Raw genomic sequence first — 17,584 nt, 5'->3', positions numbered from 1 at the left:
ATAAATGAATTCAATAAAGCTGGAGGCAAAATCCATATAAAAAAATCAGTTGTGTTGCTACGTGCTGACAATGACCTTTCAGAGAAATTAAGAAAACAATCCCATGAATGATGTCACCAAAAAATAATAGAATACCTAGGAATAAACTTAACCAAGGGGTTGAAAGATCTGTACACTGAAAACTAAGCTATTGATGAAAGAAACTGAAGACACACATAGGTGGAAAGATCTTCCATGCTCATGGCTTGGAAGAATTAATAGTGTTAGAATGTCTACATCATCAGGGGCACCTGGTGGCTCAGTCAGTTAAGCGTCTGCCTTCAGCTCAGGTCATGATCTCAGGGTCCTCAGGATCGAGCCCCACGTCGGCCTCCTTGCTCAGTGGGGAGCCTGTTTCTCCTTCTCCCTCTGCCCTGCTCATGCTCTCTCACTCTGTCAAATAAATGAAATCTTAAAAAAATAAAATAAAATTCTTGAAGCCATGCTTCAAGCTCTCCAGTGATCTGCATCAGGACGCAGAGCCCAGCCCCTCGTGCCCTCTGCCACCCACACGTCTGTTCTCCTGTGGGGACTGGTTCTTTGCTGCCCCTCTGGCTGGAGTGCTCTCCCCCAGAACTCGTCCTGGCGAGTCCTTTGCTTTCCGCTGCACCTCCAAGGGGCCGTCTCTGCCCCCTTCTGCTCTCCCATCTCTCCCTATCCCCTTTTACTCGTTCCTGCTAGCTGGGATGAAGGAGAAGAGCTTGTTGAGTTGCTTGTATCATCCTTGTCCCCCACTGAACAGGAGCTTCCTGCCTGGCTGTCTGCTGGGCCCCCAGGGCTGATTAGTGGCCAAGGGAACAAAAAGTAGACCTTATTAGGAGGTGTGGCTCTAACAAGGGCAGAGCTGGAGCAGCAAGGTCTGCGTGTGGCGCTGCTAGGAGGGTGGCCTTGGGGTGTGGAGCCCCCATCTTAGGGGCCCAGAGCTGGGAGGCTGTCCCCTGGGTGGACACCAAGGCTGGAGGGAGAGAGGTCAGGGCTTCGCACACTCAGGTCCAGGTCTCGATGTAGCAGCTGACCCCTCTGCTGGCCTCCCGCCCACCCTGTTCCATTTCCAGGAGCGTGAGAGGGTAAGGGTGTGGTCGCTAGGGCAGTGGGGTGGGAGGAGGTGTAGGGGACCCTGGGCAGGCTCCCTCATGAGAGCGCAGCTCCTGCCCCAGTGGCCTTCATCCCCCAAAATCTGAATGCAGAGGCTGGTCCCCCAGCATCAACCTCGGCCCCTTGGGGTGCTCCTGCTGAGCTGGGCAGGAACCCAACAACCAGTACCTCTGGGGGCATGACTCCGGATTTCTCTTTCTTTGAAAGGTGGTTTCAGTGGGGAGGGGCAAGCCTGGCTTGGGTGAGGGCGGGTTGGGTGGGACAGTGTGGCAGCACCCCTGCTCCCCTCTGGCCCCACCCCTCCATCTCCCCCGGTGGTCCTGGAAACAGCTCTGCCCGGCTCAGCCCAGGCCCCTGCCCACCCTACTGCCTCGTGCCCTCTCCTGCAGGCCCGGACCGCCCGCCCCAGGGCTACGGCCCCCACCCTCTCCCCTGACCCTGCCCACAGCGACCTGACCTTTCACTCCCTTCTGTCCCTTGAGGGGACTAGCAGAGGTGACGTCACGGTCCCTCCCAGCCTGGCCATGTGCCACAGGCTCCCTTAGGACTCACCCTGCGGGCAGGGCAGAGGGAGCTGGGGAGGGAAGCCCCCATGCAGCCCTCACGGCCCGCTGAGCAGAGCAGAGCCCCTGGGGAACCTCCTGGCAGCTCACAGGCATGCGCATTTGCACACGCAACAAGTGACAGACACGGACACGCGTGTATACACGGAACACACCGCTCCTGCGTGTGCCCGCACACGGGTGCACACATACATGTGTACGTGGGCAGACAGGCGCTGCGCACACACCCCCGGGCTCCCCTTCACACAGGCCGGCTCCCTTCGGGGAACGCAGGCTCGCCCCCAGTCGTGTGGACGAGGACCAGCAGAAAGGCCCTGGGAACGCGCCTCTGCCTGAGGCCACAGCGTCAGCCCTCCTGCCCGGACAGAGGAGCCGTGCTCGGAGATCCGCGCTGCTCCTGGCAGCCCCGCTCAGGCATGTCTCAGACGCCTGCCCTTCGTGCCCGGTCCTGCGCGCAGCCCCTCCCGGCCCAGGCGCTGGTGGCTGCTGGGCTATTTTAAGGCCGGCTCCGGGCCTGCCCTCCCCCCAGCTTTGCTACTGGCCACCTGCCGCCGCCCGTCCCGCCTGGAATGCTGACTGGCAGTTGGCCAGGGTGGGGGCTGGGGACAGACTGTTATAAAACTGGGTGCACCTGGGAGGCCGCTGTCCCCGTCCGCAGCCCGCCGCGGTCCCCAGCACCACCATGTCCACCCACCGCCTCGTGATGGTCCGGCATGGCGAGAGCACCTGGAACCAGGAGAACCGCTTCTGTGGCTGGTTCGACGCAGAGCTGAGCGAGAAGGGGGCCCAGGAGGCCAAGAGGGGCGCCCAGGCCATCAAGGACGCCAAGATGGAGTTCGACATCTGCTACACGTCGGTGCTGAAGCGAGCCATCCACACCCTCTGGACCATCCTGGATGGCACGGACCAGATGTGGCTGCCCGTGGTGCGTACCTGGCGCCTCAACGAGAGGCACTACGGGGGCCTCACGGGCCTCAACAAGGCCGAGACGGCCGCCAAGCACGGGGAGGAGCAGGTGAAGATCTGGAGGCGCTCCTTCGACATCCCGCCGCCCCCCATGGATGAGAAGCACCCCTACTACAACTCCATCAGCAAGGTGGGCTGCTTGGGGCATCAGGGGAGGGTCTAGGGGCAGGGCCTTGGGGATGGCAGCCTGGGCGGGGGGGGCTGGCTTCCTGGGGAGGGAACAGCATTGTGGACGCCCCCAGGAGCGGCGGTACGCAGGCCTGAAGCCCGGGGAACTGCCCACCTGCGAGAGCCTCAAGGACACCATCGCCCGGGCCCTGCCCTTCTGGAACGAGGACATCGCCCCCCAGATCAAGGCTGGCAAGAGAGTGCTCATTGCAGCCCACGGGAACAGCCTGCGGGGCATTGTCAAGCACCTGGAAGGTGAGGCCCATCCTTGCAGGGGGTGTGGGCGGAGGCAGGTTGGGGGGGCGGACGGGGCACATGCCCTTGAACCAGTTGGCCCCCAAATGCTCATCTCAGCTACAAGCCCCCTGCCTAGGCAGCTCTGCACACATGAGCACTCAGGGTCAGAGTTCAAACTGAACTGGGAGAACTGAGAAACCACTTAAAAAACCCACTTTGTAAAATTTTTGTTTCACTTGTTTATGTACTGGGACATTACATACGAGCTTCCTTCTGGAGGTTGTGGGTGGAAACATCTGCTGCTCCGACCCGGGGTCCAGAGGCCTGGGGCTGGCCTGGCTTCCTGGCCACAAACCTGGGAAAGATGGGAAGGCCGTGCCCAAGGCCGCCCGGGGTCAAGGCAGGGCCGTCTGGCTCCAGATCCATTTGCTGTGTGGCCCCGCTCAAGTCACACCACTCGCTGGGTCTCAACCACCCTCTCTGGGGTCAGGCGGGGGGCGCTCATGAGGCCCAGGGCAGGGGGCCCCAGCTCACACCCACGCACGGAAAAGGTAAGACCAGTTAAGAGAGTGCTGGGGTGGAGCAGTCCTCGACCCGGGCCTGTAGCTGGGTTCCCACTAAGCTCGGGGCATGCATCTCCACTGGGCTCCCTTAGACATACAGATCCTCGGGAGCCTGAGCCTCGGAACGGCCTTCAAGCTTCTCGGGACTGTGGAAAGGGGAAGAAGGCCGGTAGGTGGGGAGCCCCAAGCCCCCTGCTCTGGGGGTCAGTGGGTAGCTGGCCAGAACACAGACAGGCGGGCCCCCGAGGCCTGCCCAGCCCCAGTCCACCCTCCCCAAGACCACCTCGTGCCCCTCCCTTCCAGGGGCCGGGTCTGGGAGAGAAGCGTGGAGGCCAGCGTCACTGCAGTCTCCCACTGCCTGGAGAACTGGCTGGGGTGGGGGGTGGGGGGTGTCGGAGCTGCAAAGGTCGAGCTGCTATTCCAGGCCAGGGGCTGCGAAGGCCGGCAGGGTCAGGTTTCCCTGGGAAACCTTGCCCTTTCCACCCACAGAGCCTCCCCTCCACCCTGGTCACAGGAAGCCCTTCTCGCTGTCCCTCCACCCCCAATGGTCAGGAGCACCCCTGCTCCTGATGGCTAGAATTTAGAACGCTCTAGAAACCAAACAGAAAAGACCCAATGGCGTGGCCCCAGGTCCCAGTGGTTCCTGGTTGGGGGCACGAGGTCCCGGTTTGCCACGGCTATTTCTGCAGGCCACTCGGTCTCTCACTACCGGCTCGACCTTCTCCAGGGGCATCTGTGCGGGGGGCTCACTGGGGGGGGGGGGGGGGGGCTGCTGCCTGGCTGGCCCGGCTCTGTGGCCCATAAAGGTCACGGGGCCTGCTGAACGTGAGGGCGGGAAGCTGCCTGGCAGACTGGCCGAGGGGACTAAGGACCCTGTTCCCCCGGTCCAGGGATGTCGGACCAGGCCATCATGGAGCTGAACCTGCCCACGGGGATCCCCATCGTGTACGAGCTGGACCAGGCGCTGAAGCCCACCAAGCCCATGCGGTTCCTGGGTGATGAGGAAACCGTGAGGAAGGCCATGGAGGCTGTGGCCGCCCAGGGCAAGGCCAAGTGAAGGGTGGGCTTCTGGCAATAAAGGCACCTCCACCTACCACCTCGAGTCCGGTGTGGCCCCGGCATGCCCGGCTCCAAGTCCTTGAGCTAGGGGTTCCACAAACCCTGCCCCAGGGCATGCGGCCCCTGCTGCCCACCCCCATTAGGTGAGAGGGCCCCAGGAACCAAGGGCAGGAGTCTGGTCCCCAAGCCGGGCTATCAGGTAACTTCTAACAGGCCCCCTATGGTGACGCCAAGAACCGAACCACCACCTGGTAACCTCGCTCTAGAATCGGGGTGCCTGGGGTGACCCAGCTCTCCCCAGTGAGCGGGGACTGCAGCGAGGACACCACTTCACGGCCGCTTCCCTCAGATGGGCTGTCCTCTGCCGTCCCTGCAGCCCCAGGGTGGGCAGGGTGAGGTGGTACCGAGCCCCACACCCCGGGCGTCCCCACATCTGAGGACAAGCCCACCGCTGGCCTCAGAGTCTGCAACAGGGGACTCCTGGATCCTCCGCAGCTCGGGGGCAGAGAATCAGGGCTGGCGAGGCCTGCCTTTGCAGCCTAGGGGACAAGAGGGGCCATCTGCCACCACCCGGGGCCAGTGGTCTCCTTGGTGCAGCCGCCATGCCAGGCTGCTGCTACCTGGCACCTGCCAGAACACAAGAGGAACCGTAGGTCCCGGCACGCGGTGGGCTCCGGGCACCTCACTCCACACACGCACGCACACCCGCGCGGGCGGCCCTCAGCCCCTCCCAGAACGCGGACACGCAACAGGCCGACTCGAGTCACATCTTTATGTTTATGCCTCTCCCAGGGCCCACGGCCGGCCCGAGGTCTGAGGGTGCGCGCGTGTGCACACGCACCTGCACACACGCCCCACGCACACCCAGGAAGGGGCCGGTTTCCACACGGGGGCGTTCAGGCCACAACAGGGCAAGTTCTCTCTCTGGAAGCAGACACGGGTGGGCCGGGATGAACAGGGTGAGAGCAGGGAGCGGCCGCTCCGGTCCCTCTTCCGGAACCAGAATCCGGTGCGAGCACACACCAGGGCCGGCGGAACAGGGCGCACCACTCGGGAGGACACAGGTTTGCTGATCATACGCTCAGACGGGGGCTCGGTCATCCCCGTGCCCACTGCCCACGGTCCGCAGCCCAGGGAGAGGGACAGGGAACTGGGAGCACAGGGCGGGATCCAGAAAGGTGACCTACTGCTGCCCAAACCGTCACGACCCACTCAGATTTTGGTCCTAAACGCCAAGGTCACTGTTCCCGAGGACCACTACCAGCTGGAGCCACCACCCTTTAGAGCCAGGAGGAAAGGGAAAAAAAGGCAAAGGCCGCGGCTCAGACCGCCCGGCGGGGCAGCGCCACCCTCCTCAGGCAGAGGCCACGGAGAGGCCGGCCAAGCAGGGCTTGGCTCCCTGTCCCCTGTGGGGGCCAAAGGCCAGGCTGGCTGGGAGGGCCTGCAGCTGCCGGAGCACGTTTGGGAATCACGGGGTATTGCTGCATCTAGGGTGACAGGCTGAGCACCCCAGTCTGAGGGAGCCCAAGGGCTTGTCTTCTTTGGGGGGGTCCCATTCCCGGAGGAGTGCCGTGGGGCTCTTGCGCCCCGCACGCCACGTCCCCGGCAGTGAGGAAAGCACGTGTGGGCGGGGAGGGGAAGGACGGCCTCGGCGCAGCCAGCACGGAGGGTCCTCACTCAATGAGCTCCACGTAGTTGGCAGGAAACATGCCGAAGTGGCCGTCTGGCCCGTAGCCACGCCACCAGCCCTCGTCGATCACCTCGATGCCCGTGATGAGATTCTCGGGGTCGAAGGAGATCTCCGTGTCGTCAGCTACGGGAGGCAGCACTGGGGCTGGGGGCCTTTCCCGACGCCACTCCAGCGGCCAACGCCCACCCCCCGCCCCCGACACACTTTCCAGCACAACCTGACCCTGGGCCCCCCTCCTCCGCACAGCAGCCTGCTCCCTGAGCCTCCAGCCAGGCCACCGGGGGCCCGGCGTGCAGGTCCGCCCACCCCTCTGGTCACACTTTCGGGCTCTAGCACAACGCTGGCAACTGGGGTTCCTGCCCATAGACGCTGCCCGGAGTGCACGGGAAGGCCTGGGCTGTGCAGGGCGTCCACCCCATCGTCCCCTCACCCTTCCGTCCCCCCACCAAGGGAGCCCTGAAGCCCGCCTCCTGACGTGGGGCCCTGCAGCCTGAGTGGCCGGGCCACCGCACATTACCTGCCTGGTAGTCGTACAGGGCCCGGGCACAGAGCCCTTTACCGCTCAGCCCCGGGTAGTGGTCCGCGGGCTCAGAGCCGGCATCCTGCTGCTGCACCTGACCCGCGTGGGAAGAAGAGAAATCCGGGGTCCTCGTTATGGGCTCACACCAGGCTTGGGGGGAGGGGCACAGCACATGGAGGGCAAGGGCTGCGGCCATGCCACTGCCCCCACGATGTCCCCGCCCACCCCCGGACCTCCCGCGGGGCAGAGGAGTGCCAGACCACGTATTCCACGGGCCTGCTCCAACGGTAAACGAGACTCCACATGCAGCGAGCCGTTGGGAGTCAGGCATCCCACGACTGGCACGAGGAGGGTGTCTCTGGGCACGTGGCCCCTTCACAGCCGCGCCCTGCCACAGGGGACCCACCGTCGGGGGCTCCTCGTACACAGCCTCCTCTTCTGCCTGCGCTGGACACAGCGGAGCGCCGGCCACTGGCTCCTCATGGGTATCTGCACGGGACGGCGCAGCCCGCCCTGAGCCCCGGTAAGGGGAGCGGACACTCTCCTTCTCCCTCCCACTCTCCCACCCCCAGCACCGCCTCCCCCCGCGGGGTGGCCAAGCGCCTTGCCTGCCCTGGGCCTCGAGGAGGCCTGGGTGGGCTCTGTGCTGCGCTGGGTCTCTGGTTGGGTGAGCTGGTTCTGCAGGAAGGGGCTCCTCAGCTTGCCTGCAAACAAAGGTAAACACACAAGCGTTGGACGAGGGGAAGACGAGCCGTGTCTACTGTTTCTGGACCCTGCACTGCCTGGACGGTGGACCTGCCCCGGGACAGGGGCCGTGACACAGACGGAGGGAGTAGGGGGACGGGGGACACAGGCACTGCAGAAACACATCACACAGAGAACGCCTCGAGCAGCCCCCCGGCGTGGGAGAACGGACGGTGCTGCCGTCCTGCGTCCTTGGGGGCCAGAGAGCTGAGTGACAGAGGCTCCGGGGCCCAGCCACCACGTGCAAGCTGCACCACGGGTTAATGGGGCCGGGCGGGAGGGTCTCCCTTCTGAAGCCACACATGGCCCTTCTCTTCCAGGTCTCTGCAGGCTGAGGCCACGGGCAGGAAAGGGACACCTGCGGCCCAGGCTCCCCTCCCAGAAGCCACTCTTAAGACCACAGGCTCTCCTTGCTCACTCACCTGTCACCTTCTGACGCATCTGTCGCTCCCTCTGGGGACCCCACACTGGGACCCCGGGCTCCCCCTCAGCCTGCCCCTGCCTCGTGGCTAGACCCAGCGGGAAGACTCACCCGGCTGGGGGCTAGAGATGGATGTGGTGGACACGGCCCTCTCCTTCTGCTTGAAAATCTCGCGCGGATGTGCTGTCTGCCTGATGGGCTCCTGGAGGGGTGCGCGTGGACCCGGCAGTGAGGAGGGGCTCACGGGCCTCGTCCAGGACCGGGCTGAGGTCCACGCCAGCCACTTCTGACGTTCACTGTCCTCTCCCCTGCCACCTCCAGCTGGCTGCAGGACCCTCCCCCTGGCACAGCAGGAACAGCCCCCTGGCATTACTGCAACAGACCCTCACGGGGGGGTGAGGTGGGGGGAGTACCCCAGTCTTACCTGCTCCTCTCTGCTCCTTGAAAGTACTTCCTGCTGCTCACTCTTCCTGCCGGGAGGGCAGAGGGAGGAGGGAGCTGCAGCCCAGCCGCGGCCCACTTGGCACCCTCCCTCCACCTTAACTCTGGGGCCTCACCTCTGGGGTCCGGCCTCACCGCCCGGCTCCTCCCGATAGCGCTGCTCCCGGCGGGCGGCCTCCCGCAGCTCCCGCTCCCGGCGCTCCTCCTCCAGCCGCTGCCGCTCCTCCTCCGCCCGCCGCTTCTCTTCCAGCCTGCGGTTCTCCTCCTCCTTCTGCAGGGACAGCCGGGCCCGTCTGCCCCACTCAGCACCCGCAGGGCGGGCCAGCTGGGCCTGCCCTCCCGCCCCCGAGCCCCCCGGGCATCCGTGCAGCGCCGCTGGGAGGGGCCGCCCACCAGCCTTGCGGCCCAACCCCACTCGGCCTCCACTCAAGCACAGGCGCGTACGAGAACACACGCACCCCCGTGAATTTATGGGGAGAAAAACCAAGCAACGGCGCGCAAGGCACCGTGGCACCTGGCCCACCCCATCTCTGTGAGGGGCAGCTGTGCTCGATGCGCCCGGCAGCACTCACCTCTGCTTTGGCCCAGAAGCTGTCTTTGCCAACCCTTTTGATCTCAGATATGGCGTTGGTCTTCTGGTACACAGAGCCCTGCGGAGAACAGAGGATCCACTACGGGGCCGCCCTGGGAAGCACAGGACACCAGCAACAACCGTGGGGACAGTGCCCGGCAAGCAGCAAGACGGCCCGAAGGCCCTGGAAACCACCGGGCAATGCCGAGGGGGTCTCTGGCTGCACCAGGCCCCTGCGGATGGAAGCCCGTCCACCAGCCTCAGACAGCTGACCACCGTGGCAGTGCCCAGAGAAATCTCCACAGACCCCAGGCGTGCCTCGGGGAACTGGGCTCCCCATAACTGGGGTGTCTCGTGTCTGCCCCTGACTGGGAGGGGCCTGCCCATCCACCACAAGTTCCTCCATGGAGCCCACCATCCGGGACTGTGCAGGACACGCTGGTGCCGTGGCCTCGTGACTGGACTGTCCCTGGGGTGTAAGAGGCTCCAGAACGGCCAGTGGAACCCCCAGGCAGGGTAGAGAGCTGCTCCTCAGGCCCACTAGCACCTGCCCCACCAGGGGGCAGCTCCGGCTTCCGTCCGGCCCGGGGTCACCATCTGCACCGTGATCTGGCTCAGGGACCGGGAGCCAGGCAGGCAGGAGCCCAGCCCCACGAGGGAGAAACCAGCCCGTCTGCTGGCTCCTGGCCTGCCACCCTCGGGCCCAGGCAGCACTCACCACTGGGGCCTGGGGGCCCGTGTCCTGGAAACGGCTGCTCTCCTTGTGGAAGGCATAGTTGGCACCCGAGGCTCTGGCCACCTTCTGCATGATGCACTCGGGCTCCACGTCCTCCTCGGCCCGCGCGTTGATGGTCACGTGGGCCCCCTGCGGCGGGACAGCACTTAGGTGTTGAACTCCAGGAGAGGACAGGACGCACACGTCAGGGTGCACAATGTGGACAACTGCTGCCCAGGGCTGAGGTCAGGACACCCCGCTGGGAACCAGGCACACTCTCCTCAAGGCCAACAAACCGCCTTGAGGCAAACACGCTGCACTTGTGCCAGCACGGGCACGCGGCCTCTGCGCTCCGTGGCCCTGCCTACGGCCTGTTCCAAGGTGCCGGACACCCGCTCCTGCAGACCCAGGCGCCGGAGAGCCCCTTTCTGATTCATGAAAGCGAACTTCACAAAGGATCTGGAAACATATTTTCTACAAAAAGCAAGCTACCGATTTCTTCTTCCTCTTCCTTTAAAATTTCTTAAGTCTTATTTATCAAGTTTCTCTACACCCAACCTGGGGCTTGAACTCACAACCCTGAGATCGAGAGTCGGTGCTCCTCCCACTGAGCCAGCCAGGTGCCCCAGCCACCAATTTCTTCTTCAGAAGTCAGACCCGTGACCTCACTGTCAGTTAACACCCAGTGAGCTCGGGATCCTCCTTCAGCTCTCACATGGAGAAACTGAGGCTTATCTGCAGAAGTGTTGGCACACTAGAAATCAAAGTCCCGAGTCTCTTTGCCAGTAACCAAAGACATGCAAAGTGACCTGACAAGCAAACAGCAAATGCTTTTGGACCTAAACGAGGTTCCACTCTGAGGACTGATGTTAATACACGCAAAGGGGGGCTGGAAAGGAACGCGTAAGGGACTGGGCACGCTGAGGTGGCTGGGCATACGCAACTCTCCCTGTCCTCCAGATCCTGACAACACGGCCGAATAAACCCTCACAAAACCAACGGAAGCCCGGGCCTAGCCTTGTCCCAGGACTAGCTGCAGATGATCCTCCCTGGGCTCGAAACGGACACAGTCATCCATCCTTCCTCCCGCTGAGGCCAGCCTGCTGGTGGCTCTGGCCGCAGCGTGGCCTCCCGGGCAGCAGCCTCTGGTCACGCCCTCGAGTCCCCGGCCAGCATCGGGGTGTGGGCACACTTGCAGCTCCGGTCTGCTCACGCACACCCAGGCCCCTTGGGAGGCCCTCAGGGGGCAGCCTCACCTTCAGGAAGCTGGCCATGGTGCTGACGTGGCTGGCGCACGCTCCCTTCCGCACATCGTTCACACCCTCGCCCGTCTGCAACACAACACACCCAGCGTGACCCTCCAACACCCGCAAAGCCGCTGCCCTCCCTGGGGGCCCAGCAGAGGGAAAACTGCGACCCCAAAGCAGAGGATAAAGCGAGCCCCGCACCTCCAAGTCAAGGAGGTCCTTGAGGCAGCATGACCACCAGCTTCCGCTGGGAGCCGGGGGACGGCTCGGAACTTCCCAGTCCTACCCAGGGGTCCTATGCTCTCTGAGCCTTCTCCAGGCCCTCTGCTCCCTCAGGACGACTACTCTGAAGGGGACCAAAGCAAGGGTGTCCTGCGACTGTCCTCTATCCTCGATTCTGTAGGAACAATTCTGGGCTTGGGGGGAGGAGGGTGGGATTCTGTGCTGGCAAGGCCCCCACTGTCCTTGGGGCCACAAGGACTTCTCCCACTCTTCTGTTCATTCACCGTCTCTGAGCCGCCCTGAAGGCAAATCCTCCTCCGCTCCAATCACAGAAGGCAAAGAAGGAAAGAAGGAAAGGGAGTTTTCCTGGGTCACACCCAGATGAGAACTCAGGGCCCCCCAGTTCCACGTACCCAGTTGATGAGGACAAACTTGGGCAGGCCGGAGTTGGGGTCCTTTACCCTGCAGAAGGCGTACATCACCTTCCCGCTGTTGAGCTCCTCCACCATCTCCTCCAGGCCCCCCTCTGCAGCAGGCATGGGGTGGGGGGTCAGCAGGCCCGGCACCTGTGGCCGGCCCCGCACAGCGCCCACAAGCAAGGGAAACCCAACCTGCCTCTGAGCCAGGCTTGTCAGGGCTGCCTGCATTAGAATCAGACTCCTGGTTCTGCTCCCATTAAGCGGACTTACAGGAGCTGGGGGGCGGGCGGAGCCCCAGGATTTGCATCTGTGACACGGACCTCAGGTGATGGTTTACACACCCCAGTTTAAAAACCATTCCTATGAAATCCACGGGGAGTTCCGGAAATAAAAAATGTCATTTCTGCTACAAATTAGGCACGAGGCTTCCAAATGGACCGTGTCTGCAACAGCCTGCCCGGACCCCACAAAGGGCCCTGAAGAGATGGGAATGTCCTGCAGCCATGCTTGGGCTCAGCTCTCAGACCCTCCCCATAAAGACGGGGGAGTGACGGGGGCACGGGAGCGGGCCCTCCTCAGCCATTGTCCCGACACGGAGGTTGTGCTTCTTATCAGCACCCCCAAACCCTCCCAGGCTGCGAGGAGTGTGGGGGCAGGCCCGAGCCCCCACTCTGGGCATTCACAGCAGAGCCCTGTGAGCGGCGCTGCGGGTGGTGCCTGAGGCACCGCAGGGCGCAGGACACCACGGCCACCTGCGGTCCTCCTAGAAAGATGAGGGAGCGGCTTCTAGAACAGGCTGCCAGAACCACTCTATGGCAAGCGGAGAATGCACTGCTGAGCGTTCGCTGAGTAACAAGGCGGTGTGCGGCTCCCCAACACCGACGCGATTGTGGGGAGGGTCACGGCAGGCTCGCTACACGCAGGGGACACCTTCCGTTCGCTGTGATGGCTGAGATGCCGGCCGCCAGGGAGCAGTGACGGCTGCAACGCTCTCCCCTCCCCCACACCTGCCTCCTGATGCCCCCCAACCCCCGGCCAGCCCACTCACGGCCTCACCGGCTCGTACTCACCCCCAGTGCCGGCCACACGGATGTCATTGCTGTTACCCTCATAGGTAAAGAGAGCCCTGAAACAAAACACAAACATGTTAGCTCTGTGACCAGCGTTCTGGGGGTCAGCTGCCCCCCCGCACTAACCACGAGCGGAGCGTGGGCCCCACTCTGACCCGCGAGGCAGGAGCTCTGCCGGGCCCTTCTCAGTTCTTAGGCACAGCGGCTTCTCCTGAGGGACAAACCTATGAAGGGGAGCCTCCGCCTACTTTGAGAAAACTAAGCTGTGAAGTTTGTTTGATTTTAAGTAGGCTCCACGTCCAACGTGGGGCTGGAACCCACCACCCTGAGATCAAGAGTTGCATGCTCTACTCATTGAGCCCGCCAGGCGCCCCAGAGCTGGAAGGTTTCATAAAGGCAATTTTCGGCACCTTCCTGAACCCAAAGCACCCCAGGAGGAGCAGGAAGCCGAGTGTGCACATTAGGCAGCTGGGAAGGCCGCCCAACGCCCTCGTGCAGGTCGGCTCTGGCTTCTGAAAGCCTGAGGAGTTGGTGGAGCAGGTCTCTCTGGGCTTGGGACTCTTCTGGAAAACCCAGAAGCCACACGGGCCATGACTCAGCATGAAGTCAGGCTTCTCACAGGACAGACTCCGTGGTCGGGCAAAGCTCTCTTTCTGGAGGAGCCGTAACTCTCCATAGGTGACCCTGGGCTGCCCCTTTCTTTTCCTGTGAGACTAATTATTCCTAAGAACTCTGGGAAAGATTCACGCTTGTGAACTGGAGCCCCAGAGGAGTTGAGGAAATATGGCAAATTTTATCACACCTGGGGCATGGGAAGTCCCTTGACCAGAACAGAGGTTAAGCATGGAGAACATTCTGGAAGATATGGCTTATCCACAGTCCACATGGAGCCCAACCATCAACACCAACTCTGCCGCAGTTCAGCTCCGGGCAGTGCTGGCAGACCACAGGGTAGGGGTGCTGACCCAGCAGACAGCAAGTCAAAGGCAGAACCCGAACTAGCGGGCCATCCCCCATGCTCTGAGCACAGGTCTGCCGAGGAGGGCCAGCTAGGGGCTGTGGGGTAGGAGTGGGACAGGACCCAGGACGCCTGGCTGGCTCACTCGGTGGAGCGTGCAACTCTTGATCTCGGGGTTGTGGGTTCGAGCCCCACACTGGGCGTAGAGATCACTTAAAAATAAAATTTGAAAAAAACAAAAAAACAAAAAAACCCCGAATCTGACAGGAACCAAATCAGCCTCCACTCAGCTTCCCCACAGCCTTGCTAAAGCCACCGGGCTGAGCTGCCTAGCCTGAGAAAGTCTGAAGAAAGGAGACCCAGGCCCCGAGGGTCTGGTTGGCACGGGGGGACAGGCCTCTGAGGAGGAGAGACACTAGAAGGAACATGCAGACAAACAGGGATAAGACGTGGGAGTTGGTGGACGTCCAGATTCTGGTGGCCAGGGTCCTGGCCAGCCCTCCTCCCAGGGGAAAGAAGCCCTTACATCTCGAAGCCACCAAGCCCTGGCTGCAGAAGACGGGGACACTAGACAAGCAGCAGGGAGCAGAGACTGCTTCCAAGAAGGGACCCGGCAGCTCGTAAAAGCCAAGCTCCATGCCGCCTGCCCTCCAACTCCACTCCCCTCCACCCAGGGCTCCAGCCTAAGCCACCTTCGTGAATGTTCCCAGCTCAGAGGCTCATTCCCACTTTCAACGGACTCCCATCCTTCTTTCAAATCACCGTGGAAGAGAGGCGTGCTGGCCTGGGCACAGCTCATGCAGTGTGGCGCATGAGCGCCCTGTAACTCATTCATCTCTTCCAAACACACCTACTGAGAAGCTGCTCCTTGCTGCTCACAGGCATGAAGCTTCCAATAAATCCCCAGAGGCCCTGACCATGGAACTTACTTTCTAATGGGAAACAAAAAAAGAAACACAGCGACACCAACGTCCTGTCAGGTACTGAAGTGGGTGCTGGAGGTAAACAAACGTGCCTCAATCTAGGACAATCCGGGAACCGGGACAAAGACCCGTGGTGGAGAGCTGATACACTTGCTCCCGCCCCACCTGGCTTCAGGGCCCAGCCCGACGCCACCCACTCTGCCTGGGAAACCTTTCCTGACCCACCAAAGCAGAGACCACCTCCTCTTGCTGGGACCCTCTACCACACCTTCTGTACCCTGCTCAGGTCACTGTGCATCCGGGCGCTGACTGCTGACTGTTCTGGGGACAGAGACAGGGCCCAGCCCCCTGGTGCAGAGAACGGTGCCAGGAAAACCAGTGAAGGTGTCTGGCACGTGTCTGGGGAAAGTCACACAAGGAGCCAGGAGTCGAGGAAGGCTTCTCCAAGAATGCAGTGTCCGAGCTGAGAAGTTTGGGGAGCCCCCCGGGACGACGTGGAAGGTGCTCTAGAATGGGGAAGCAGCAAGAGCGAGGGCTCTGAGGAGGAAGCAGCTCGCAAGTTTGAGGAAGAGAAAGAAGGCCACCGTGGTGGCAAACAGGTGTGGCCCCAGTGTGGTAAGTGGGGGGGTGGCGGGAGGGGGTCCGGAGCCAGCCACACAGGGCCTTGCAGCAGAGGTGAGATGTCCGGGCTTTATTTAATGTGAAACAGGGAGCCGCTGAAGTGTACGCACAGGAGTAACATGGTCTAGATACTTGTTCAGCTAAGGAGTGGGGACCCGCCACACATTATCTGTTGAGATGCTTAACGGCTGTGACAGTGAGAGCAGAAACCGGGGGTCGTGCCACTGAGCGGTACGACCTGGAGTGCTGCCAGACGGGTGGGCTCGGACGCAGGGAGGGGAACGAGGCTCAGCACCCTCACGGGGGACAGAGGGAAGCTGGGCGGGGTAAGCTTCAGACCAGGCTGGTAGCAGACAGCTCTGAGAAGAAGCCCGAGGAAAAGCTAGAAGCACGGGAGGCCCGAGCTGCCAGCTGGGCTGTGGGACATGATGCCCAAACCAGCGGTGGTCCTGAGAATGAAGAGACCTGAGGCAGGCAGGAGGAGGCCCAGGAGTCTCGCAGGTGCGCCAGAAGGGCTACACCAGATACTCGAGAGCGCATACAGTAGCAACACCCTGACTGAGGACCGGAGAGGGGCAGAGATGCTGCCAGCTCAGAGGCAGGTGGCCGCGGGGCGGTGACATGGGGCGCTCAGCGTGGCGATCCGGTCAGCAGGATGTGGAGTAACAGCAGAGCTGTCACGGCCCTCTGGGAACAGGAGAGAGGTGGGCTAGGGAGCTGGCAGCTAGAAACTCTTAGAAAAATAAGTGCCTGAGGTGTGAGGGAACTTCCTAAAGCATGAGGAAGGGAAGTAGGGAAATGCCACGGTCACCGGACACCCTCCCAACTGCTTGGCTGCTTGGTTCCCCCGCAACGAGGCCCATCAGGGTCAAGGCGTCCCAGGCGCGAGAGGAGTCTGCGCACCCAGGCAGCAGGCGCTCTGAAGCTCTCCCCCAAAAGGCCCAGGGCGCATCCTCAGTGCACACCGACACGGCGCGGAGGCCGCAGGGAACTCGGGAGCAGCGACCCCCAGCGCGTGGAGGCCGGCCGGTGTCAGCAGCCACCCGGAGGGGGCCTGCCCCTGCCACGGCAGGAGGCTGCTCACAGCCGTCACCTTGGTTCACCACCCTCAGCACACTCCTCAGGGCCGGACGTGCTCACACTGCTCGGAGCAAACCGACGCGAGCGGGAAGTGAGCGTGCCCAGCAAGCAGAGGGCTAGCCTGCGCGTGGGCGGCCCAGGGCCATCCCAGAGGCCTCGGACGGGGCTGCCAGAGCCAGGGAGCCCCATGGGGCACGAAGGCCACTCCGCACTGACGGCCTGCGGGGTGTCGGGGGGAGGCGGAGGGATGAGGGGTCCTTCTCCAAGCGGGCAGCCAGCATCGCTGTCTCACCCGCCGCACACAGGAAGGGGTATCCGGAGAGAGGGAGACTGGAATCCACGTTCCCAGGCTCCCAGAGACCCAAAGCCCCGACCTGACTGCTCGCCGCCTGTGGGGCAGGGCTCCCGTTCCCAGGCGGGGTCCGGGCGCTCAGAGGCCCCTCCCCGAACGCGGCGCTGGGAAGACCCCGGGCACGGCTTCCGCTCGGTCCGGGACGGCTGCGGGGAGCCCCCCGGTGCAGGGAAGTCCCCGGGCAGGGAACGAGAACCTGGCGGAGCCACCCGGCCCAGCCAGCCGCACAGCCCAACATGGAGGCCGGCGGAGGGGCGGAGCCGGGAGGCGCGGGCCCCTCGCGCTCGGCGGGACGGCTGGGGACGGCGACGGGGACAGCGGCTCGCGAGGCGCGCGCGGCGCAGCTGAAGGGTGAGCGGGGAGCCCCCGGGACCCCCCTCCCGCGCCGGCCCGCCCCCCGGCCTGCCCGTCCCGGCGCCCACCAGTCAGTCGGGGACTTCTCGGTGACCACCCGCACGTAGGCTTCCTGCAGCGCCGGCCCGTTCCGGCTCAGGTTCGCAGCCATGACCGGCCCCTCAGACCCCTCGCCGCCGCCGCCGCCGCCGCCGCTGCCGCCGCTGCCACCGCTTCCGGGCCCCGCCCACCCCCGCGGCCGGAAGCCCCGCCCCCGCGGCCGGAAGCGGAAGCGGGGGGCGGGCGGGCCCGAGGGGAGGGCGGGCTGGCGCGGCCGGCGGCTGGAGGGGCGTACGCGCTTCGCTGGGCCCCTGGTAGCTGCGTGCGTTTCTGTCCTCTCTTGTCGCAGCCAGCGCGCTGGTCTGAGAATCTTGGGCTCGTGACAGCCTCTGTGTGGACCTCCGCCATGCGCCTGATGTGTGACTGAGGCGTGCACGAGCGAAAAGGAGCGCCCAGCCCGCCTGGAGCTGCTGCCGAGCCTCCTCGGCCTCACCTGCGTTCCCCGCT

General features: G+C 63.5%; 2 protein-coding genes across 3 annotated transcripts; one reads left to right on the top strand and one right to left on the bottom strand.

Annotated features, from left to right (window-relative positions):
- The first annotated feature begins 1,977 nt into the window (after nucleotides 1-1,977).
- Nucleotides 1,978-4,727, top strand: PGAM2 (phosphoglycerate mutase 2). Its single transcript, XM_032430520.1, has 3 exons — nucleotides 1,978-2,793; nucleotides 2,906-3,086; nucleotides 4,522-4,727. Exons 1-3 carry the CDS (start codon nucleotides 2,380-2,382, stop codon nucleotides 4,686-4,688), a joined length of 762 nt encoding a protein of 253 aa, XP_032286411.1. The 5' UTR covers nucleotides 1,978-2,379; the 3' UTR covers nucleotides 4,689-4,727.
- A 720-nt stretch (nucleotides 4,728-5,447) lies between these two features.
- On the bottom strand, nucleotides 5,448-17,249 carry DBNL (drebrin like). Of its 2 annotated transcripts, none has more exons than XM_032430594.1 (13): nucleotides 17,107-17,249; nucleotides 12,751-12,806; nucleotides 11,675-11,787; nucleotides 11,049-11,123; nucleotides 9,796-9,942; nucleotides 9,079-9,156; nucleotides 8,623-8,777; nucleotides 8,490-8,535; nucleotides 8,177-8,267; nucleotides 7,509-7,604; nucleotides 7,307-7,389; nucleotides 6,898-6,994; nucleotides 5,448-6,503 (listed from the first exon to the last, which is right to left on the bottom strand). In XM_032430594.1, exons 1-13 carry the CDS (start codon nucleotides 17,187-17,189, stop codon nucleotides 6,364-6,366), a joined length of 1,260 nt encoding a protein of 419 aa, XP_032286485.1. In that variant the 5' UTR covers nucleotides 17,190-17,249; the 3' UTR covers nucleotides 5,448-6,363. The 2 variants fall into 2 exon arrangements, with proteins under 2 accessions (XP_032286485.1, XP_032286486.1); XM_032430595.1 differs by lacking the exon at nucleotides 17,107-17,249 and adding an exon at nucleotides 14,559-14,766.
- Between the last annotated feature and the right edge of the window lie 335 nt (nucleotides 17,250-17,584).

Source organism: Phoca vitulina, unplaced genomic scaffold (genome assembly GCF_004348235.1).
Source record: "Phoca vitulina isolate PV1807 unplaced genomic scaffold, GSC_HSeal_1.0 scaffold44, whole genome shotgun sequence".
Classification (NCBI taxonomy): Eukaryota; Metazoa; Chordata; class Mammalia; order Carnivora; family Phocidae; genus Phoca; species Phoca vitulina.
This window is presented reverse-complemented; position numbering and strand designations above follow the sequence as displayed.